Source organism: Podarcis raffonei, chromosome 7 (assembly GCF_027172205.1).
Source record: "Podarcis raffonei isolate rPodRaf1 chromosome 7, rPodRaf1.pri, whole genome shotgun sequence".
NCBI lineage: Eukaryota > Metazoa > Chordata > Lepidosauria > Squamata > Lacertidae > Podarcis > Podarcis raffonei.
In genome coordinates, this window is record NC_070608.1 from 67427287 (window position 1) to 67452048 (window position 24762).

Genomic DNA, 24762 nt, shown 5'->3' on the forward strand with positions numbered 1-24762 from the left:
ATGAAAATTTTCTGCAGTTGGCAAATGTGTTCAATTTCCTCCTAACATAGGCATTTTTGTAAACCTTGTTTGCTTGGAGAACTGCTATCGCAACATTTGGATGAGTTCAAAATTCAAAGAATGGATTTCACTCTCTCACCTCTGTCACAGAACAGAGAATTGTAGAGTTGGAAGGAACCACAAGGATTCATCTAGTCCAAACCCCTGCAATCTTTCGCCCAACGTGGGGCCTGAACCCACGACCCTGAGATAAATGGTCTTATGCTTTACCTACTGAGCTATCCCTCAGGTGTGTTTCAGTTTGTTGTTTTGGAAAGTGCAAATCTGATAGATTCAGCTGAACTGAATCTAATTTCTCCCCTATCCCTAGTGTGGAATAACAAAGTGTGAAAGCATTTGTTGGTTGCCACCATATGAAGCCTGTAAGGTTTTAATTAAGCCCAGAGGAGACAGAGACAGACAGTTGCTCAACACTGGAACAGCTTGTCTTTGGAGGAGAGGTATATCCTCCTTTATCAGAAGTATTTAACCCAGAGATAGATGACTATCAAGGAATCTATACTTGGATTTCTTTGCATGTCCTGATTTGAACAGAGATGACTTCTGAGATGACTGTTAGATGACTTCTGAGTTCCCTTCCAATTGTAGAATCCCATGATTCTATGGAAGTTTTGCTTTGCGTCAACCCGATAGTTAAAAATTGCCAATTGTAGATCCCAACCATAAGGAACTTCGCCTGTCTCCTCTTGATATTAATATTCTGGTTTTCTGCCGACGGGTATAATCTCAGGAGGCCTAAACCATCTTTTTCTTCTTCTTCCGAATGCATCAATCAGCCACATCAGTGACATTCTAAATATCCGGACCAATATTTAATTAAAAAGATGGATTGCATCAAAATGCAGTTGTAAACAGAAACTGCTTCGTCACTTTGATGTTTTGGCAGCCTCCAACAGAAGAAGAAGAAGAAGAAGAAGAAGAAGAAGAAGAAGAAGAAGAAGAAGAAGAAGAAGAAGAAGAATGCCTGTTTGCTGAATTTCATTGCCCCAATGTATGTGAACTGCAAAGCTGCCAGTTCAAAATCTGACCTATAAAGCAGGCACTGATATTAAGTAGAGCTACTTACCCTGTTCTATGGAGCCGCAACATTTTGAAAAAAGGACTTTCAAAAATCTTTTAAAGACAAGGAACATGTGTGCGTACATACTTGGTACATATACTGTGTGTGTGCGTGCGTGCCTCACTTACTTTCAAAGCGGACGGTGCCCAAAACTCCCCCACTCCTTTCATGGTCTCCCAAGACAGACACATGCCAACGAGTAATTGAGGTGCTGGCACCCAGAGAAACTGAGGTGTGACTCAAATCAGTTCTCTGTGAATATCACAATTATGAGACACCAGAGCAAGCACAACACAATGTCAGGCAGTCGGATCCTAATTGACACGAAGTCTGAGGCAAATATTCGCCTTAAAAATGCACACATACACCACGTAGGCTTTTTAAAAAAAATATTTTTAAAGCAGCACTTGGCTCCCAGTACAAGTGTGTTGTTTTCAGGGTGTCACGTTACCAAGGTTTAGGCCCATAAAGGCAGCGGCCTACTAAGCTAGCTTTCCCGCCTCACAAAAGCATTTCTGAACTCAGTTACTATTTGCGGAGAGATCACATGGGCCCACTGCTCAAATTGTTTATTTTTTGCTTCTAAAATGGCGTAACTGCAGCTCAGTGATAGAGACCACACTTGGCAGAAGGTGTCCTGCTCAGTTTTCTAAGTCTCCAATTTAAAGCATCTCTAGTAGCAAAGATTTCTGCAGGGCCGTGGAGAGCAGCTGCCAGTCAGGATAGGTGAGGGGAAGTGGGATAGATGTAATTATTATTATTATTATTATTATTATTATTATTATTATTATTTATTATTATTATTTGCTGCCCATCAGACTGGGTTGCCCCGGCCACTCTGGGCAGCTCCCAACAAAACAATAGTAAAAACATAATACATTACACACTGAAAACTTCCTGGCCCAGAGCATTCTAACAGTAGCTTTCAAAGAATTCAAAACTACAGCTCTGTAGAACAAAACAAATCAAAAAGTAGCAAGACCATGCAGCATCTCAAATGCAGTTACACACAATTAGAGATTCTTATTTTTTATAATAGGCTCCTATACGAAATTATGGAGGAAAGTGGAAGGAGACATAAGCTGTTATTCTGTCACTCACAACTTTGTTGTTGTTTAGTCGTTTAGTCGTGTCCGACTCTTCGTGACCCCATGGACCAGAGCACGCCAGGCACCTCTGTCCTCCACTGCCTCCCGCAGTTTGGTCAAACTCATGCTGGTAACCTCGAAAACACTATCCAACCATCTCGTCCTCTGTCGCCCCCTTTTCCTTGTGCCCTCCATCTTTCCCAATATCAGTGTCTTCTCCAGGGAGTCTTCTCTTCTCATGAGGTGGCCAAAGTACTGGAGTCTCAGCTTCACGATCTGTCCTTCCAGTGAGCACTCAGGGCTGATTTCCTTAAGAATGGATGCGTTTGATCTTCTTGCAGTCCATGGGACTCTCAAGAGTCTTCTCCAGCACCATAATTCAAAAGCATCAATTCTTCGGCGATCAGCCTTCTTTATGGTCCAGCTCTCACTTCCATACATCACTACTGGGAAAACCATGGCTTTAACTATACGGACCTTTGTTGGCAAGGTGACGTCTCTACTTCTCATGATGCTGTCTAGGCCTGTCATTGCCCTTCTCCCAAGAAGCAGGCGTCTTTTAATTTCATGGCTGCTGTCACCATCTGCAGTGATCATGGAGCCCAAGAAAGTTAAATCTCTCACTGCCTCCATTTCTTCCCCTTCTATTTGCCAGGAGGTGATGGGACCAGTGGCCATGATCTTCGTTTTTTTGATGTTGAGCTTCAGACCATATTTTGCGCTCTTCTCTTTCACCCCCATTAAAAGGTTCTTTAATTCCTCCTCACTTTCTGCCATCAAGGTTGTGTCATCTGCATATCTGAGGTTGTTGATATTTCTTCCGGCAATCTTAATTCCAGCTTGGGATTCATCCAGCCCAGCCTTTCGCATGATGCATTCTGCATATAAATTAAATAAGCAGGGAGACAAAATACAGCCTTGTCGTACTCCTTTTCCAATTTTGAACCAATCAGTTGTTCCATATCCAGTTCTAACTGTAGCTTCTTGTCCCACATAGAGATTTCTCAGGAGACAGATGAGGTGATCAGGCACTCCCATTTCTTTAAGAAACTCACAACTAGTTCTGCCTTATTATGAAGTGAGCTAGAACCACGTCACGTAAGTTTCCTCAAAAGCTGGCATTAGCCCTGTTTACTGGTGTGACTGAGTCATGCAGAGGGCAGCATAAAAGAGCAGCAAGGTGCGTAGCTGCTCTCCGCCAAGCCTTGGGAAGACTTGCCAGCTTTTCATTCAGTGCAGTGTGGCTGAAGAGGATATCCTGTTGGACCAGTGATAACAAGGGAAATAAAATCACTTCCTCACCAGCTGTTTGATTCAGGTAGAGAGAGAAAGAGAAAAAAGGAAGTCGACTTCCTCTGGGTGTGCACTCTGCCCACCACCCCCTCACTCATTAATGCAAAGTGTAGTGCCAGAGAAACCACTCACTCCCCTATTTTATATGCAGCACAGATCAATAACAGAGCACTGAACTAGAGCTCTGGGTCTTCGCTGCATAGGAGCTACATTTAATCCATGGTAGCCAATGCTACAGAACAGCGCGCTGACACTGATCTATTGTAGTGCTGCCTGTCTGTGGCGTAGTGTGGGTTGCCAGTGCCCAGGGCAAGGAAAATACCTTATTTACTTGAATCTAATGCGCACCTCAAGGGATGGGGGTGGCGCTGTGGGTTAAACCACAGAGCCTAGGACTTGCTGATCAGAAGGTTGGCGGTTCAAATCCCCGCGACGGGGTGAGCTCCCGTTGCTCGGTCCCTGCTCCTGCCAACCTAGCAGTTCGAAAGCACGTCAAAGTGCAAGTAGATAAATAGGTACCGCTCTGGCGGGAAGGTAAACGGCATTTCTATGCGCTGCTCTGGTTTGCCAGAAGTGGCTTAGTCATGCTGGCCACATGACCCGGAAGCTGTACACCGGCTCCCTCGGCCAATAAAGCGAGATGAGCGCCGCAACCCCAGAGTTGGTCACGACTGGACCTAATGGTCAGGGGTCCCTTTACCTTTAATGCGCACCTCAATTTGCAAAACCTTGAAGCCAAAAGAGTATTTGCTGGCGAATGTAGATGTGCCATCAAATCTAATGCGCACCCTAATTTCCATTACGTAATTTGGCCAAAAAGAGGTGCGCATTACATTCGAGTGAATACGGTATTGCACCCCCTAAGGCAAGTATTGTGACCCCTAAAGGGTGCCTCCATTCGGTACTGCTGCTGTTGCCAGATGTAGCAGTGGCAGGACATGCATGTGTGTCTCCTTGGGCTAGGGCACCACCATGAGTCCTGCTGTCTGCCCACCTTCCCTGCTGGTGGGGGGCACTGTGCAGCCAATGGATGCCAGGAACTGTCCTCTCCCAGCTCTTGCTCGGTGTGCTGCTCAAGTGAGGCGGGTGGGCAGGATGGGGAGAGTGCCTCCAGTCGGGGTGGCAGCTGCAGAGGTGTGCCCCTAACCAATTTTCTTTTGCACCCGAGGCAATTGCCCCAGTAGCCTTCCTCACGCTATGCCTCTGCTGTCTGTTCCAATCGGCATAGGTCTTCCAAGCTTATTGCCTATTTTCAAACAGAGATGCCAGGGTTTGAACTGCATACAGAGGACATGCGCCTCTCCCTTTTTTGACACCTCAATTAAGTGAAACTAAATCACGTGGAAATAATTGAGGATAGGGACTAATTTTAGATGCGACACCTGCTGTGTAAAACATTCCTTCCCCAAATCCTCAAATCTGTACCGATGTAGCCCCTTCACCCTTTAAATGTCATGCTCAGCATAAGAGGGCTTCAACAGAAAACAGTTTTTTTATGGTGGTTATGCATGAGGAAGGCACCACATCAAAAAGTGCCTGTGCTTCCGAGTAAATATATTTAAGAACAGGGATGCAAATCCGTACATCAGTAAAATACAGTCTGAAAAGCTACCATCCGAAAACCAACAGCAGCTTACAAAAAGCAGCATCTCAAATAATTAAAGGTTGGGAGCTGTGGCTTTGCATACGCCTTCCAGTTGGCTCGGATTTCTCCTGTCAGGCTTAACCAAGGCTCCCTTAACCAAGATCTGAAACCAGGATTTGAGGCTCCTTCCATAGTTAAGAGGGAACCTCGTTAATTGACCTTGACTTAAACGCCAGTGTAAAATTAAGCTAGAGGTTGGTGGCGTGGGGGTCTCCTGGGAGACAGAGGAGAGGGCTGGGCCTCTCAGAACCATGACTCAGATCTTCATTGGTTGTATAAAAAAGGTAAAGGGACCCTGATCGTTAGGTCCAGTCGCGGACGACTCTGGGGTTGCGGCGCTCATCTCACTTTACTGGCCGAGGGAGCAGGTGTACAGCTTCCGGGTCATGTGGCCAGCATGACTAAGCTGCTTCTGGCGAAACCAGAGCAGCGCACGGAAACGCTGTTTACCTTCCCATTGGAGCAGTACCTATTTATCTACTTGCACTTTGATGTGCTTTCGAACTGCTAGGTTGGCAGGAGCAGGAATTGAGCAACAGGAGCTCACCCCATTGCAGATATTCAAACCACCGACCTTTTGATCGGCAAGCCCTAGGCTCTGTGGTTTAGAGCACAGCGCCACCCACGTCCCGCATTGGTTGTATACCTTGTCCTTTTTAGTACATTCCATTTGTCAAACATATGAATTAGGTGGCCAGAGGCAATGCTGTTTCGAAACCTTTTCTCCTGGCTTTCCCAGAGCCATCGTTCAGCTGTTCCGTAACCCTTCCCTTGCAAAGCCCTTGCTGGCTTGCCAAGCCAAACTTAGGAAACAAATATGCCGTTAGCTGTTGGAGAGCTACAAATCTTTTACATCTGAAGCTGCTCCCTTGAACTCAGTGGGGCTTACTTTTGAGTAGGCAGCATAGGACTGCACTGCATATCTCTCTCATGGGCCTTTAGGCTTTGTGCTTGCACTCAAGCCAAAACATTTGCGCCAGATATTCCTCAGCTCCAGCAGCATAAATAGTTGTGGTGGACCACAGCTCAAGGGATGGGGGAGAAATTAGACTCAGTTTGCATTTAAAGGCAGACTTACCCACTCACACTTTTCAAAACAGTGTGCAAACTGTTGCACAGCCACCCTTCAAAATTCACGCTTCTTTAAATCTTGCAATGCAGTTCCCCAGCCAAGAATTGTGCATGCAAAACAGAAGGCTTAAACAGGGATAAAGTGTGCATAAAAATGCACACATTAGTGAAAATAACATACAAAAGTATGTTATTACTTGGATTCATTCCAGTCTGGCTTCAGGTCTGAGTATGGAACTGGAACTTGCCCTGGTTGATGACGTTTTAGGACCTGCCTTATTTTTGCTACTGCAAACCATAAATGAATGGTTTTTATCGTTGTGTTTTAACTATTGTAACTCTCCCTAGGACAGGCATCCCCCAAACTCTTCCCCCCAGCTGTTTTGGGACTACAGTTGCCATCATCCCTGACCACTGATCCTGTTAGCTAGGGGTGATGGGAATTGTAGTCCCAAAACAGCTGGAGGGCCGGGTTTGGGGGTGCCTGCCCTAGGACCTTAGGGTGAAGGGTGGGTTATTTTTTATTATTAATTCTATCCTATCCTATTCTTATATTATGTTTGGAGAAATTGCTTTGCAAAAATGTGCATGCATATTGGGCAAAAATGCATACAAAAATTAGGAGAAATCTGCTGATGAATTTTCTTGAGTTTGGTTTTTTAATTGCAAACTGATGTGGAAAGGTGGAGAACTAAACCTGAGAATGGAAAAAATGAGAAACAGAAACGGACAAGTTTGTCAATTCCTACAATGCTGGTACAAAAACAACAACCTTCTCTCTGCCTAAGGCCTTGGAGAACCAATGCCAGCCAGAGAAGAACAGTACCAGGTTAGATGGACCAATGACCTCACCTGGTATAAAGCATCTTCATATGTTTTGATGGGATCAGTCTAGGAAGTCAGCAATGGTTCGTGTCTGCTCATTTCCTCTCCTTCCATGGGACAGAAGAAGGAGACACCAAGTGTGTAGCTGGTTCCCAAGTGTGTAGCTGTTCCCCCAAACATGTCCCTCCTCAACCCTGCCCTCCCAAAGACTCTGCTTGCAAGACATCACCTATGCAAATCAGTGGGTCTTTTTCAGTTGCCCACCTCCCACTTCCCTGTTGGTTTAGTGCATAAAATGGGTCCGGGTGTTTGTTTAAATCAGGTTTTCAGACTTAAACAAATAGTGACAGGCTGTTCAAACAAGCTTCGGAAATAAGTCTAATCAGGATGTTTGAGAAAGCACCAAAGAGGAAAGGAAAGGACCCATAAAACAGTTACTTAGAATATATGGCGTAGTCGCCATAAGGTAGACGTTGATGTTATTGTTGTCATAGTCTCAATAAGAACAGTGATTTCCCGCTGTGCATTTTCTGCTTATGTTTCTTTACCCGTCACCATAACTCAGAGCTTTAACATTGTCTCAATGTCACTGCAGCCCACCCTCGCTCGGTCTGCCCTCTTTCATGCTTAGCACAGACAACCCACTACCTATGAGATTAAAAGGAGGGGGAGGCGAAGCTGACAAATCAGAAAACAAGTCAATCTAATTTTGCAATGACTTCATCTTCTTGTTGACTTCCGTAGCTTTAGAAATCCATAGATGAGCACCAATACTTGCATTTCCTCTGTCTTTATTTTTTGAAAAATAACCTTATTGGAATTGCATCTCAGTTGCCATTTTTAATCCAACTTGTCTACTCCATTTCCAAAGCAAAGCATTGGCTAAAATGATCAAGAGGAAAACTCTGCAGCAATGACATCAGAGTTCTGCAAGGTTTGCTTGCAGTCCACATTATAGCGCTGGTATATAGTATTCAGAAGTGTTGGGGTTTTTTTGGGGGGGGTGACTCAATTAGTTAAATAGTGCAGGAAAGTACATGACTTACAGTCCAGCATTAGTGCAGTCAAATGTTAAGTCTATCATTACAAAAAATAAATAAATTGTGGTGGTTTCTTTAGTTGAGTAATCCTGAATAGGACTTTCTTTGGGGCAGTTTTACCCATGCCCTGTTTGTCACTAGATTGCTCAACACTTCGCTGATTGTGTATTTATTTCCCCGACTTGAATAGGGCTTTTCACAAAACAGCTCCAACGCGTTAAAAATCATAGAACAATTTAATTGGCGTAAAAAACCCCACCATAAACGCAAATCAATAAACTGAAAGAACGAACAAGCAACCAAAGGCATGTTGGACGAGGAGCCCTTCACACTGCTTGTTCCATAAAAGTCTGTGGAAGAAATGGTCCATAGCTGTGTTCCTTGTAGAGTCCAGGCTCACCTCTAAAAAGTAGGACCATAGGTCTCTTTGAATTGGAAATAACCCAGGACTCAAGGCGTTTAGGGTTTTGTGGGTCAAAGGCAACATCTTGACTTGAACCAGGAAGCCTCCCGGTAACCAGTGATGACTTGCTCATCAATACGAGGAAAGATTCCATTGGACAGCCAGTGTCTGAGGTGATGTGGAAGCCTGATCATATGCAGGTCACCTCAACACCATAGCTGTCAAGTACTAAACACACATGTGTGAATGAGCTCCTTACCTCCAATAACAGCACAACTTTATGAGGAGATGCGAAGCACCTGCACACATCTAACCAAGCAAGTCCCTTCGTGGCCCAGACTTCAGCCATCTTGTAGCCATTGCTCATCAACACTGTAGATGGTTCTCCCATGCCCAGTTGTCCCTCATCTCCCCTCCTGCCCAACATTTCAGGAGAAAGCTAGGGACCAGTGGAGTATACAAGGCCCTGTACGTTTAAAAGGCTATTTCCTTGAAACTCTAGAAGCACATGTTAAACCATTTCCCCCCCTGACATCAGGTGAGGAGACCAAGGAGATGACAAGAGTCTGGTTGTTGGCTTTTGAACCATGACCTGTGCACTGCCTTGTTGATACTGTCTGTACATGCGCAGGCAAAGAGAACTCAGCAACTCTCTGGGTTGCAACCTGACAGCAGATAAAATGAAGGGATATTTTGGAAATGTGTTGTTTGCTCTTTCCTCTATTTTAGACATTTTCTTCTTCTGATTGTTTTATTAATGGTACATCTTAACTAACTGGAACATAATGTAACTTAACTAATTCCAAATACAAAAGATTAACCTTTTATGCCAGTTCATTTTCCTTTGTAATCCAAAACAACAAACAAACCTTAAATTATTGCGCTTAAGTTTGCAGATGTTCGATCTGTTGGAATCACAGCTGAGAAACTGCACTTAGAGAAGCCGCAATCCAGAAAAGAAAAAAAGGCAGCCTTGAAGCTGTTTCTTTCAGTGAGGATATCTAACCCTGACTTCTGCAGACTCGTGTGTAGAACTGTGGCCAATACAGTGGTACCTCAGGTTACAGACGCTTCAGGTTACAGACTCCACTAACCCAGAAATAGTACCTCAGGTTAAGAACTTTGCTTCAGGATGAGAACAGAAATTGCGCGGCAGCAGCGGGAGACCCCATTAGCTAAAGTGGTACCTCAGGTTAAGAACGGACCTTCAGAACAAATTAAGTTCTTAGCACTGTAACTTTTATATTTTGTATTAAAGGCAGTTCGTGCTTGCTTCTGTTAAAAGGATAATAATAGAAACAACAGGATATAAGCCAGTCTGTTTTTGTTTGTTTGTTTGTCTGTCTGTCTTTTTGTAAAAAATAAATTGTGGAAGATAACACTATTTCCCTGTTTGTCTCATTAAAAGTCTAGCTGCACAGGGTTTGAGTTGCATAATGTAAGAAGCCTGATGCGCCATCTTGTGTCAGATGTTAGATGCATCAATAATTGCTGTATCCAGAATCGGATGTCTAGCTTCAACCATTGTTTATAACAGACACAGGCAAACTCGGCCCTCCAGATGTTTTGAGACTACAGTTCCCACCATCCCTGACCACTGGTCCTGTTAGCTAGGGATGATGGGAGTTGTAGTCCCAAAACATCTGGAGGGCCGAGTTTGCCCATGCCTGGTTTATAACTTTGTACCTGGGATACCACCAAGCTCTGCACCTCCTAATCCTTAACCTGTCAGGTTCTGCTGGTGGGAGTAGCATGGCAGGGTAAGCTGAATTTGTAGCACCCATCATTTTGGGGAGGCACTGTAGCGATAGACCAACATGCCCAGAGTTCTAGACTGGGAAGAGGGAAAAGGTTCTACCAAAATGCTTCATTTGCAACTTATACTGTTTGTTTATTTTTTGAATTTCACAACAACAAATACAAAATGAAATCACAAAGTATAAAACGAAACCTCCCTCCCACAAACACATTTAAAAGAGCATAGATGGTTTAATCAGCCCAAGTCCTGGTTCTAGAGAAACGTTTTCACCTGGTACCTAAAGATAAGTAATGAAGGTGCCGCAGAAAAAGCCCATTTTTGTGTTGCTGCCCTCCAGACATCTTGTGGAGGAGGCACACAAAGAAGGGCTTCAGAGGATGATTGAAGGGTCCAGGTCAATTCATATGGGGAGATGATGTCCTTTGTGTTGGACACTTTGTGTTGGGCCCAGAAACTAATCAGCAGCCAGTGCAGTCAGGCCAGGATCAGTGTAATACTTTGCAGTAATGTAACCTAGAGGTTACCAGAACATAGACAACAGAAGTTAGGCTATCGCTGTCCAGGTAGGGGAACGTCTGGGCTGCAGGCACCCTGTGTCACCGAGGCCTCCTGAGCCTCAAGGCACAGCGATGGATCCAGGAGTAGCCACAAGTTGCCTACTGACTTCTTCAGAGGAAGTGTAACCCCTTCAAGAGCAGGCAACATCCCAGCCACCTGGTCTAAGGAACCACTCACTAAAAGTACCTCAGTTGTACCTGGATTGAACTTCAGTTTGTTGGTTCACATCCAGTCCAGTCCCTGAGGCAAGGCAACAGTCCACCTCATGACAGGTTTGGTTTTATAGTTCAGCTGATGTCGAAGAATCCCTTGGTTTGTTGTGAATGCTTGCACCACTTTCTGTTCTAGAATTCTGGCCTTCTGATCTTTGGGCCAGGTGGGGATTAAGAGAATGCTTCTCCTTCTGTAGAGCTGATGTTATTTCCAATTGCTTTTTAAGTTATTGCTTTAATTGAAGTTTCATGCAGTATGTTGTTTTAATTTGAGAGAGAGAGATAAAAACTTCAGATCAAATAATCACACATCTTTGTTTCATATATTGACTAACCACCCAAACCTCCAAAGAATTTTTATTCTAACCCATTTCTACTGCATTGTATCTCAAGCTCTTATTTATTACTAAAAATCCCTGTAATGCAACCATTTTGTCATCTTACTTCCGCTGCTCATATCCTCAATCCTGCCTGCGATTTCACTTTTCCAGATAGTTCACAGAAGGCGTCCAACTCTTCTGTTAAAAAGTTCATCATTTTGGTCTCTTGATTTTGTTGTCAGGTTTGCCATTTCTGCATAGCTCATTACTTAATTTTCTCTGTTGTGCCTGCAGGTACCACACTTTGGGATTACAGGGTGAAAAGGCATGTTATGACTATTAATAATAAACAAATAATCCTGCCCCTCTCTCTTTTACTTTAGGATGCTTTTGTGGAGCTCTACAGCAACAACATGAGGCCTTTGTTCGATTTCTCGTGGCTGTCTCTGAAGACAATCCTGAGTCTGGCTGTTGTGGGTGCCTGCATCACCCTTGGAGCTTATCTGGGGCATAAGTGACTTCAACCAACTTGTGGCGAACTGATGAAAAAGTCTCTTTTTTTTAATTGAAAAGAGAGGATCAGAAAGCATGAGAGCTTTTTTTGTTTTGTTTTTCCTGTAGCATAATGCTATTATTTTATGAGCCAAGTATCTTTCTGTCTAAATATTAAATCAGCTATTACTGCCAAAGGGAATATTCATTTATTTTTTACAGTGCAGGAGAAGAGTTATTTATTGAAGATATTTTACATTTAACCTGCTATTTTCCTGAAATTCTGCAAGTTATACCCACATGCATCTTTATAACGGAAGTTTAAGGACACTCCAAAGATCTTCAGCTTTCTTGCAAAATGCCGCTCGACAAGACTATTTTTATCACATTGGACTATAGGGCACAAGAGACCGAGGTGTTTTATCTGCAGGAAAGACAGTAAATGGGCTACTTGCAGAGGTGTAAATTTGCAGTTTATTGCTCTGCCCACTGAAGGAGGAAGTAAATCGCAGCATGGATGAGATGGGAGCAATTTCAAGCCAGTAACGCCTTTGGGATATAGCAATTTGACATGGTACCTATCCAGAGCGAGAAACGACGCGAGGTTCAGGCCAGTAATAAAGCCCATGTAGCTCGTCAGCTCAGGCCCAAAGCTGACGTCTGGGAATACGATTTCATCCCAACTTGTGAAGCATCCTGATATGTACTGTTTTGTGCCACTCAACACCACCATAGGTCATCGTTGGGAGGATACCATTTGTGCATCCTCAAAGCAACGATTTGAAACGAAATAACTTTGGAACTGCAGAACAAATATTCTGTTTATAGAGTATATTCTTCAATCCTCACTTTACCACACGGCCATCAGGAAACCGTAAGTGCCTGCCACCTGCCTTGCAGGACCTGGAGCCTGGATGTTCTGGCTCGCATCCCCACTGGAGCGAGAGTTTACTCACAGCTGATCCTACTTTTACTCTCTGATTTCTTCTTTGCCGGGGAGGGTGGGTGGTGGTCTTAAAAGCAATCCACGTTGGTTGCTGAATAATACATCTCGAAGCCAAGAGAGGCCCAAGAATTGAAATCAGGTGACAAGAGATTAGCTCGGATCCACCATCTTTATCAAAACGGACCACCCCACCCCCCCAAGTTAAGTTCTTTGCATTTTTTTTTCCTAAGTGGAGCTTTATTCCCCTCAATAGTATTGCGTCCTGGTTATTTCTTTTAAGACGGTCTTCAAAAGGATCAAGAATGCATCCATTGCCTCCATCTGCAGAGGCTCACAGACATCATCCCGTTCCCTAAGGTGCCTATTGCCTTTTGTATGGAAACCTGGGGAGGAAGAGGGGAGGGAGGGGGGAATCCTTGTTTAAAATCCTTTTCAGTAAGATGAAAGCAGAGTACTTAATAACACCACTTTTCTGAGAGTACCTTATTTTGTTTTAAAAAATTCTAAACACATAGCATGAGATTGATCACTAGGAGCACGGCTGTCATCGTGGTTGAGCATCGCTGAGAGCCTTCCATGGCCCACTCCTGACCACCAGACCCCCCAGGCCCTATACCTGGCTGTTGCTGCGAGCTCACCTGTCCTCCCAGGTGTGCAGACAGCAGAAAAAGAAGCACCATTCGCTTCCCTTTGCCTTCTCCTTCTGGGCAGGTGTGTGGATTGTATCTAGAGGAAAAGGGCAATTGAATGGGCAGTGGTGACAGCAGCAAGGAGGTGGGCTTCTCCAAAGATGTGGGTCCCTTGAGAGCTTCTTGGTGTACTGCAGCTTTGTAAATAACAGAAGTTACTAGCCTGCAAAAAAGAAGAAGCATTAGCTTACTAAGGGCCTAGTAGCCCATTCTTCCATGCTGGCTGCAGAGGGAGGGTCATATGCTACTAGCCAGTCAGCAAGCTAGTAAAATGAATGGCCTTCTCCCAAGCCTACCATTGATGGAGTGAGCTGTCCTTTTTCTGCCAGGCCACTGACTTGCTTGTAAGCAATTCCTGGTCACCTACACTGACCAGGCGAGCTGTTATGAGGCTGGTGTTGCAGAATCTTCATTGCTGAAGGTATTTAAGAGCAAGTTACAGCTGAATGGGGTTGGGTTGCCTGAGGTGGACTCAACCCCTAAAGTCAAAGAACTGGCAGGGTGGTCTCTTCCTCAGTGCTTCCAAGAGGGTGCTTACAGTGGGTTCAGTGCTTCTCAAACATGTCTGTATTCACCCCCACCTAGAGAGAGAGAGAGAGAGAGAGAGAGAGATTTATCCCTTCTGAGGAAAGTCCAATAAGAGGGGGATAAACTTGTTGGTAATGACATGTTTGTGATATCTCAATAACCTTTTAGCAAATTAAGCTCCCGCTTAGAAGCACCTCTGGTCATGTATTCAAATATATTTACCACTTTAACAAAGGCAACTCTAGATTGGATGCTTTGCCGTAATGGCCAGTTGTTGATATCAGTGTAATACATTAAGTGGGGAAAAGGCCAAGGGGTCAAAAGAAACTCATACACACAACAGATGCTTTCCTGCATGCTCAGGACAGTTTTTGTCTCCAGCATCAGCCCTTATTACAGCATAGGGCTGGATCTACATTGATCTGATAAACGTTACTAAATATAACGTTATGTAACATTCAGTGCTGTTTTCCATTGCCAGTGGTTCACTGCTCTGCAGCACCCTCTGGTGCCACATTTTAATAACACATTCTTAACATTATAAACCACGAGTGTAGATCTGCCCTCGGATTCTGCACAGGGTGGGGGGTGGGGGGTGATGCCCCACCAGCCCTCATGAGCAGTTTTGTGATGTTGCAGTGGGGAGCCAGAAATATCTCAGCATATACAAAAAGCCAACTCTCCATTAGTTCTTTGGATCCAGCCAATGAGTTTTGGGCCATATTAATGCAAGGGCTTTTTATTTTTATTTTATTTAAACAATACATGCCCCAAAGGAACAAAATCTAAATTAGATGTGGTGGACATGTTTGACTTCTGTAAATTTCCATCTTTAAAAAAAATCCTCACCCTTTTATTTTATTTTTATGTTTATAAAACTGTACAGAAATTGATTTTATACATTAATATGCATCCAATAATAAATATCTGGACTGAAGTACAGTTGCTTTAACACTTAAGATGGCATAGGTAGATAAATAAATAAATAAAGCAAAAGAAAGAAAGAAAGAAAGAAAGAAAGAAAGAAAGAAAGAAAGCTGAAGAAGGCTTATCAGATCTGAGTGAAATATCTTAATTTTGTGGCATTATATACAAAAAAAATATCTAGGGAATGTAATATTTTCATTGCTTAAGGCTGTAGTTTATATCATGTCTTCAAAGCTGCTTTTTAAAAAATGGGCAGAATCCACCAAGGAGCTACTCTTGTTGAGCTCCCAGTCATTAAAATGGAGCATGTGCAAGAAAAGTTCCTTGGGGAGTGTGCCCAGTGTGTTAATGCATCTCAGCATCGCTGTAGCTACTCTACAGTTATGGCACTTGTACCCGTCATTTCAGGAGCGACAGTGAACTAAGCTTTTACGCTTCACGGCGGAAATAAATGTATAAAGGCATTTGTTCAATCTTATGTACCCTCGATACCATGGGTGTAACTTCACCAAGTTGAAATGCTTAGCTTTGCAAAAGCTGAAATGCTTATGAATAAATGTCAAAAGGAGCAATTCAGAAGAAGCTAGGCTCACCTTCATCCTATGGGACTCAACGGCTTTAAACATTTCTAACATTTACTGCATTGTCCGAAGAGTAAAAAACAACAACACAACAACATATGGGGGTGGGAATTAATTATCTAACAAACCACATCCTTCTGAGAATCCAAGTAACTATGCTGCAAAGGAGGTACCTATGTGTTGCAGAACGCATAGGTTTCCATGCGCCAGTGAAGCTGCAGTATTCAATGCTTTTCATCAGTGTTGCATGCCAATAACTTCACCAAGGGCTGGTTCACATATCACTTGATCTTTCCTCACTTGTTTGCTTAGTACTTAGCAACTCTCACAGCCCGGGGGTTCTATGCTAGGATAGGTGTGTTTAGTGGTTTAAGCATGCCTAACTTTGCATAAGATGAGGCTGTCCCGTTCAATATGCAATCTGTCTCTGTTGTAAAGTACTGTTGTTTGGGTTGACATCAAGTTATGTGAAATTTCTGTCAGTGGCGAGTATGCACATTTATCGTCACAGCCGATAAGTAATGGTCATATGTGTTTGAAGTAGGCCCTAAATTCAACTCACGGTGCAAACATACCCTAGGACAGCATCCTTCAATCTAGGGTCCCTAGATGCTGTTGTATTACAAAACTCTCATCACTTTTGACCGTTTGTCAGCAGCATCTGGGAACCCAAGACTGAAGACACTGCCCTAGAACGATGCCTAAGGGTGTGATAAGGAACAATAGCAACATGGGAACAACCAGTACTGCACCATATCCTAAACCTGCTGAGACATGTAACAGTATGACATGGGAGAAGAGAAGGCATCCTGTGCCCAAGATCTGTATCTGTATCTGTACCAAGATCTACCCTTGAACTGTTGCAACATGCTTGGCAGGCAGAGAATCTGGTGCCATACTTCCCAACTTGTGCAAGGCAACCATTATGCATGGGTCAAGACGACAGCAGCTTTCGTTGTTCTGAGCCAGCAAATAGGCTGGGCAGCCTGAGCCTAAGCAGCTGCATTATCTGGAGTGGCAGAGATGGAACAAAAGCAAACAGATTCTGCCTTCCACTGTTCTGTGCAATGCCCATACCCTGGTGCCACTTCTTCTGTGCCATCCCAGCACAGAGGCAACGCAACATGGAGCTAGGTTCAAGCTCTCTATTTAGCACGCTTCAAATGGTAGCTGCAAACTCCTCATCGCAAATAGCCTCTGACGTTACCATCAAAGAAGAATTGGGTCTTTTTTTCTTGTCTTTTTTTTAGCTGAAGGTTTACAATTGTCAAAATGAAATGGTAATGAGAATGAACTATATGATATGTCTGTGCTGCTATTCTACCATGATTCTTTGAACAAAGTTTTATTTTGTGGCATCACCCAGTTCCGAGACTTTTCAAAGCTGCTTTAGGTGTAATTTGAAGTAGTCACGTTACAAGGCATTTAGGTAGATGCTGACAATTGATGTTTTATTGTGTCTCTGTCCGCTGGGCTTCACAGTATCGTAATAGGTGTATGCCAGAGAAGGCCAGGTGTGCTGTTGATAGTCTATATTTTATGCAGGTGATCTTCGGTGTTCCCTCCTCCCATCTTTGCTGCAGAATTGTACAGTGTTGTGGCTGCACTAGCTATAAGGACAGTTGATATTGCTAATAGTCATGTTAAACATATTTAGAAAGGTTGAATGTATATAAAAGCTTGAAACTGCCCTTTCCCTGAGCTTTTTCACCGTGACTGGCAGCCTTTCCCAGTTTCACCTGGTACATTGTTTTGGTTTAGGGGTGGGGAAGCCCTGCAAAACATCGAATCAGTAGCACTTTCTCCTTGCACAAGGAACCAAGACTCAAGTGACTCTCCCTAAGCCATGCCATAATTCCACAGCAGAACTGACGTTTCCACAGGAATCTCTTGCTTGTGTGCTCATTTATACTTATGCACTCAACCAAGTTGGCTCCCATTAACCTTGTGCGTAATAACCCAGTTCTGAGGGGCCAGTTCTAAAAAAAAAAATGACAGTGCTGAGAAAATAACTGCACATAGAAGGAATCATAGAATTGCAGAGCTGGAAGGGACCCTGAGGATCATCTAGTCCAGCGCCCCGCAATGCAGGAATATGCAGCTGCCCCATACTGGGATCGAACCTGCAACCTTGGTGTTATCAGCACCATGCTCTAACCGTGCCACAGGTCCCACCATGTGAAACTGCTGGAGATCATTAACAGTGAAGCTTTTGCGGTCTCTGTGAATGAGAAGAAGTAAGAAAATGCCTCCAGAACGGCCCTCCCTGGCCAAATACATTGTGTGCAGGCTTCCTAGGAAGCACTGAAGATTCCCTCAAGAAAGAAAGAGCCCTGGAAGATGGACCAAACTATCCTGCCCAAATACACACACACACACAACACACACACACACACACACAGAGAGAGAGAGAGAGAGAGAGAGAGAGAGAGAGAGAGAGAGAGAGGGGAATCTTCAGTGCCTGCACACAAACCAATTTGGTTAGGTTTCGCATGCTCATATTCCAGAGCTGTGCTGCTCCAGTGGTAACACTGAGCTGCAGGCAAATACACAGGCACCCCTCTTCCCTTCTTCATCAGTTTCAGGTGTAATGAAGCCAGCATCTAAAGATGGCAGAGTGGCTCTCAACGACAAATGGGTCAGAGTGCATTGGGTTTCAGCTTTGTTTCTGGAGGTTTTTGTTTTACCCCATATAGGCTACTAAGGACCAAACTATAAATGATCTTAACTGTTTGAATGTATTTGACATACGTATTTTTCACTGATACTGGGATGGGGAGGAAAGTGAACCATTCCCTGTTCCTCCATGGTTCTGATGAAAATAGCTAACCCACAGCTAAGGATGAGAGAGAAGCTTTTTCCATTTTAATTTGCACTTCCCCAAACAATATGCGAACTGGAACACAAGCTATCCTTCAGAAGTCACACGTCTCCAACCAAAATGTAACATGTATGGGGAATGTACGGGCCTGCAAAGCAAACAAACGTACATTAGGAGAAGCGTGCCCTAAAATGCTGGTGAATATTTGTGAGGACTTCTAAAAGTATCTCAGATGTATCAATGTGACAAACCGAACTTAAGGTTGGAAAAAGGATAAACGCAAATCAGAGCTGACAGCCTTGTCCCATCCCTATCTACAGCTGCTTCCCTAGGAAGAAAGCTTCCATTAAGTGCCAATGGAAGCTTCCCCGCCAAGTCTGCTAGCAGATTTTGGGGAGTGATTTCCACTGGGAACACTGCAAGTGGGAAGAGTTACCCATCACCCCTTCCCTGAGCACCACTGTCCTTCTTCTGATCACAAGGCCAGGGCTGTTATGCAGAAGAAGAAACAGCTTGACCCTGGACTTCCTGTGTGGGTCAGAAGTGTTTGCTGATTTGGCACTGGGGATTCATTTCTGCAGACATTGAATGGCTGTGCAACTGTGGTTTATGTAAGCCGCTTTTCAATAGTAGTTATGGGGGCAAACCCGGTTCCATTTGACCCCAGAGCATTGTGGTATGACGAGCCACCAACTACTTTCCAGTGCTAAACAACAACAGCAAAATGGAAGCGGCGTACATGGCTTGGGTTCTAGCGGGAGAGTTAGACAGACCTTCCATGTTCAGAGGCAGTGGGTGATGCTGGAGGGCTTCATTCCACAAAGAGAACCACCAGGGTTTGCATCAATAGGAAGGCTGAAACATTTCTGAAAGTGGCAATGTTTTCGTTTCTAACTGGATTGAGAGAAAACAAAAGATGAGTTAATTTAATTAGCAGGTTGGTTGTTTTTTTTAAAAACGGCTTAAAGTTAATGCAGCTTCATCCATACACAACATCCAGCCACGCTGGAACACTCTCTTAATCCTGCAGAGGTGTCTGCTTTTCCCTCAGTTAAACCATCAAGGAAGGTCCACGCATAAGGGCTGCTGCAACAGTGATGCACAGATGTTCCAAGCAGGGCTCAACGGAGGCCTGCTACCACCTCCCTCCCTCCCCATCTATCCACACACATGCAGGCAGCAATCATGGGACATTATGTATGTTTCTCTCATCTCCCCACCCAGCCATCCCTCTATGCACCTTGCAAACATTTACTTGCAAGCACAAGTAACTTGCACTGAGCAGAGAGGAAGGCTTGATGATGAAATTGGAGCCTCTCACACAATTGCTACTTCCCAGTGCACTGCAAGCAGGCTAGCTGTGCAGATTAGCCATGCAAGTGGACCGTGCTCCTATTTTTCTTCTGTTTGGATTTTAATTAGCACCAGCATTGCTGTAATACACAGATCTAGTTTATTTCCGTGTTTTGGATGTTGTATGTAATGGTTTTTTTTTAAAAAAAAATGTTTGCCTGTATATTACCATTTATTAAAATAATCACATCGTTTTATTTTAAAGTCGACATAAATCATGCTGCCATTAAATGTTCCATGTTTTCAGCTAATTTTGTGTGAGAGAGAAATAAAATAAAGCACACTGTGAGATGTCGGCTTTTGGTTTGATTCCGAGTACTGGAAAATTAACGTGCTGTTTCCATAGACCGTGGCCTAATAATTAAAGCGAGGCCAAAACATCCATTTGCACTTGGCATTATCATCAGACATGTTTTTTGAACCTGTGGAAAATATATTGCATCACTAATATTGCACTCTGCTTTGGTCAGTTTTCTTCCTTATTTATACAGTGGTACCTCGGGTTACAGACGCTTCAGGTTACAGACTCTGCTAACCCAGAAATAGTACCTCGGGTTAAGAACTTTGCTTCAGGATGAGAACAGAAATAGCACGGTGGCGGCACAGCGGCAGTGGGAGGCCCCATTAGCTAAAGTGGTACCACAGGTTAAGAACAGTTTCAGGTTAAGAACGGACCTCCAGAATGAATTAAGTTCTTAACCCAAGGTACCACTGTACGGGGCAAGCTGCTGGCATCTGTCTGTCTCAAGATACAATGGAGTGCCCCTCCGGGGTGAAATCAAACCACTTCAATAACAGCACCAAAGTGACCTCCCTAGGGTGCAAGCCTGGGCAGTGTGTATAGAGGTCCTGGGCTGCCAGACAAAAAGACCCCCCTCTTGGCCTCCTCCTCCTCCTCCTAGATGGGCTACCTTCCCAGGTTGAGGAGCCCCATCTGCCCCTTGCTTCCCTCTACAGCACATGCAGAAACTGCCTTCTTGACCATTGGACCCACTACTGGTCTCAATCGCTCAACCCCCCAGAGCCTGTCTTCACATGCAGGGAAAGTCCCTAACTCATTGAGGGTTTGAGATCCATAAGCTACCCTCACCTGGTTTAGCCGGCCAGTTAGAGCTGGGGTGTGGCCACTGTCATATACTGACAACTACTAGGAGCCACAGGTGAGAGCTGAGTGCAGGATGGGGACCAAAGATGGACAAACTACCCCAATAGGGGAATGACATGCCGCTCCCCCCATACCAGATGTGCTACCGCTCACTTGATTGTGGGCAGCAGGGCTTTGCAGGGGACTCTTGGGTAGGGATGGAAGAGAGATTTGATTTTTGTTTGTTTGTTTGCATTTTAATCAGAAACTACCTATTCACACTTCTCAAACCAATATGCAACCCAAAACACAGCTTTCCTTTGAAATCTGCACATCTCCAATCAAATATGATGTGCAAAAGTGTGTATATTAGGTGTAAGTGTGCATAAAAGAGCACTTGTTAAATGAAAATAACATGTACTGGGGGAAATTGCTTGCAAAGTACTGTACATTAGTTAAAGCTACATATGAAAAAAATGTGTTTATTAGGATAAATTTGCACTTCAAATGCTGATGAATTTTCAATGAGGAGTTCACCAGAATCAAGTAGCTGAAAAAAACGTGGAGAACTGAATTTAAGCCTGGAAAAAAGGGAAACTTTGAGAACCAAAATGGACAGATTTGTCCATCAGTACTCTTGTGGAAGCTTGAAAAAACAGCAAGAGGCACAAGCCTAATTTGATCCACTCCCCTCCATCCCTGGGTGCCTTAGCTGAAGTTGAGTATCAGTTGGAGAAAGCTGGGAAAGAGGACTGAGAAAGAATGATTCACATATATATGACTCAAAGCACTAAGCAGCCCCAAACATTTCTTTTTATGATTACAGGCCTTGCGCAAATCTCATGTGAGGAGCACACAGGCCACCCATTGAAACATCACCACATGGATGACAAATGCCCCCTCCAAACCCCCCCCCCCAAATGTCCTCAAGAGATTCCATACCAGGAGTGACTGCAAATGTACAACTGGTTAGGCTTACTTATCAGATTTTGCATGGTAAGAGAAAATCCAGATTAAACAAAGTACAGGTGGGCATTTTGATGATCTTGTGTGGACACACTGAAAGAGTTCTGGACATAAGCAGCACAAAGTCCACAACAAGCTGCTGTGTGAAAGCACCCACTGCCTGCTGGCCAGCAACATCCCTAAATATAACTGCAGCAGCTACCCATGCGACACAATCGGGCTGAGCAAAAAAATAGCATGTTAGGACATTACAAGCGTAGGAGGAGAGTTTTCTATGGGAGTTACAGTGGCAGATAACCATCTCCTTTGCTAGAATATCCAGGATACCGTAAATCCAAGATCTCCTTTTAAGGCTAATTAACAGAGTTTTTTTCATGACCCCCAGAGGTCACTAGGAATGTACAGCCAAGACATGAAGAAGACTCACTATGTGGTGGCCAAGTTCCACACAATAAATATTGCTAGACACCAGTGAGGGCTGGCTGCAGTTTTGAGGGACACCCTTTGTGGGTCTTTGCCCTATGTTAGTGGGATACCCCCCTGCACATAAGCTTGCCTGGTAGCTACAAACCACCATCTTAAGTTCCCACATTATCCTGGAGCACTCGTAGTGTCCATCTGAGACATGTTCCAGGAAGGACGCAGAGGAGGCTTCAGCACAGGTGGGCCCTGACACAAGGCCCAATGTCAGGGACTATTTGTTCATTTATAAAAGTATTTATATACCTGCCCTCTTACAAAATATCAGGCTGGTGTAAAATACCAGGCTAGTGTAAAAAAAAATAAAAACATTTAAACCCAGTAAAAGCTTTTACATGAGGAAGCATTTTTTTTGTGGCATTCCCAGAATTATTTCAACCTTTGGTCATCAGGATCTGCTCTGAATAGCACAGAAAAGTGGTTTTCAAACTCTGAGGGAGCCTTTCCCATGTCAACTTGGCTGTCGGAGGGAGACTTGCATGGCCACCTCGAAAACCTTGCCATGTTGTAAAAAGTTATTGGGCACAGTTTGGGGGCTGGCAACCCAGGACAGGATGTTCTCTGTGGCTGCCCTTAAGCTGTGGAATTCTCTCTCCACAGAGGCCCATCTGCCACCTTCATTGTTCTATACAGTGGTACCTCGGGTTACAAATACTTTGGGTTACAGACTCCGCTAACCCAGAAGTAGTACCTCGGGTTAAGAACTTTACCTCAGGATGAAAACAGAAATTGTGCGGCGGCAGTGGGAGGCCCCATTAGCTAAAGTGGTACCTCAGGTTAAGAACTGTTTCAGGTCAAGAACAGACCTCCAGAACGAATTAAGTACATAACCAGAGGTACCACTGTACTATAGCTTTCATTATATGCCAAAGACACACCTCTTTTCCCTAGCCATGGACACCTAAGGGAGAGAGAGAGATTTATGGCCCACCCTCTTTTTCTGATTATAGTTTTACCTGATTTTACCATTGTGTTTTTAAATGGTAGTAACCCGCCCTGGAGGGACGCGGGTGGCGGTGTGGGTTTAACCACAGAGCCTAGGACTTGCCGATCAGAAGGTCGGCGGTTCGAATCCCCGCAATGGGGTGAGCTCCCGTTGCTCAGTCCCTGTTCCTGCCAACCTAGCAGTTTGAAAGCACATCAAAGTGCAAGTAGATAAATAGGTACCGCTCCAGCGGGAAGGTAAACAGCATTTCCATGAGCTGCTCATGGAAGTGGCTTAGTCATGCTGGCCACATGACCCAGAAGCTGTACGCCGGCTCCCTCGGCCAATAAAGCGAGATGAGCGCCGCAACCCCAGAGTCGGCCATGACTGGACCTAATGTTCAGGGGTCCCTTTACCTTTTTAACCTGCCCTGGGGCCTTAGGGTAGGTGAGACATGCAAATAATAGTAATAATGATTGCACAACAATATAACAATTAATTGATTAATTTGAAAAAAAAGACTGCCTGGTCAGTTCTCATTGAACACTGTGCCTCCATAAATACTCCCCAGAATGCCCTTGAAAACTCCCTTGTGGCTACACACTGCCAAGGAAGTGTAATAGCAGCAGGCAATCTGTCTTACAGGAAACCTTGCCAGCTATTCCTGACCTGGTCCTTCAGGAGCCTCTTATAAAGAGTCCTCTTCTTAAAATATTGGGGCAAAATGTCCATCTATCTACCAGTCTTGCCTGCTGAGCTTTTAAGGAGACCCCAGGGATCAAACCTGCATGCAAACTATATGTCCTTGTCACTGCGCCACCATTTCTCCCCAATATGAAAGCCACTTGCTTCAAACTGGTCCCCCCTTGCCACCCATCTCCTTTAATATGGAGCCCTAAGTCAACCCCATTTTATGGGAAACTCGCTGGATGCAGCGAGAATTTTGCATTTCAGCTCCCGCCAGTGTGAGCTGACTAATCCTACCAGGCAGATGATATCTCCTAATCTCAAATCTTCCTCTGGAAGGGATTGCTTGCCTGCAAGAGCTTCCCTTCCATTTGCAGTTATGCAAAGATAGAACTGGCGACGGACCAAAGTGCTCTCTCGTGTGGCTGTAAATTAACGTTACTAGTGGAAACTGACAGGAAACTCCTGCAAATTGGGGTTTTGCTCAACATCTGGAGCCCAAACTTTTGAATTCCCTCAACGTGTATGGATAAAGCAGGTGATGCCTTTTTCTCCCTTCTTAACATCCTCTCCTCATTACTGACTTCCTCCTGTCCAAGCCCTTGAATTTTACAAGGCAGGTTTTCTTTACTCGTCAGTTTTCTGTGTTCACAAAAACAGCTGTTATTTCTCCAAAAGAACATTCTCCCCCCCAAAAAAAAAACCCCACCCGTTCGCCATGCACTTTCCATTGTATAATTCAGTTGTTAACAGAACACAAATGCTTCTCCCATCATCTTCCATAGCAAAAGCTCTTAGACTTTAAACATTTAAACATGGCTTGACGTGAGAAAGGTGTATATCTGACATAATTTTGTTACAACACCATAATGGAACTTGTTTTGCAACCTTAATCATCTGAATTCTCTGTCTTTTTTCCCATGTAGCCTCCGGCACACCGTCATTCGTT

At 44.2% G+C, this 24762-nt stretch overlaps 1 protein-coding gene across 2 annotated transcripts in view; it reads left to right on the forward strand.

Moving 5' to 3' along the window:
* The window catches only part of BCL2 (BCL2 apoptosis regulator), a 184391-nt gene that overhangs the window by 116859 nt on the left and 42770 nt on the right, over positions 1-24762 (forward strand). The window contains exon 3 of one of the 2 annotated variants that reach the window (XM_053397057.1): positions 11718-15380. The exons of the other annotated variant lie outside the window; for it this stretch is intronic. Coding sequence (XP_053253032.1) covers positions 11718-11852 — 135 coding nt within the window. The 3' untranslated portion in view covers positions 11853-15380. Of the gene's footprint in view, positions 1-11717; positions 15381-24762 lie in introns of those variants that run through there. 2 annotated transcript variants of the gene reach the window in all.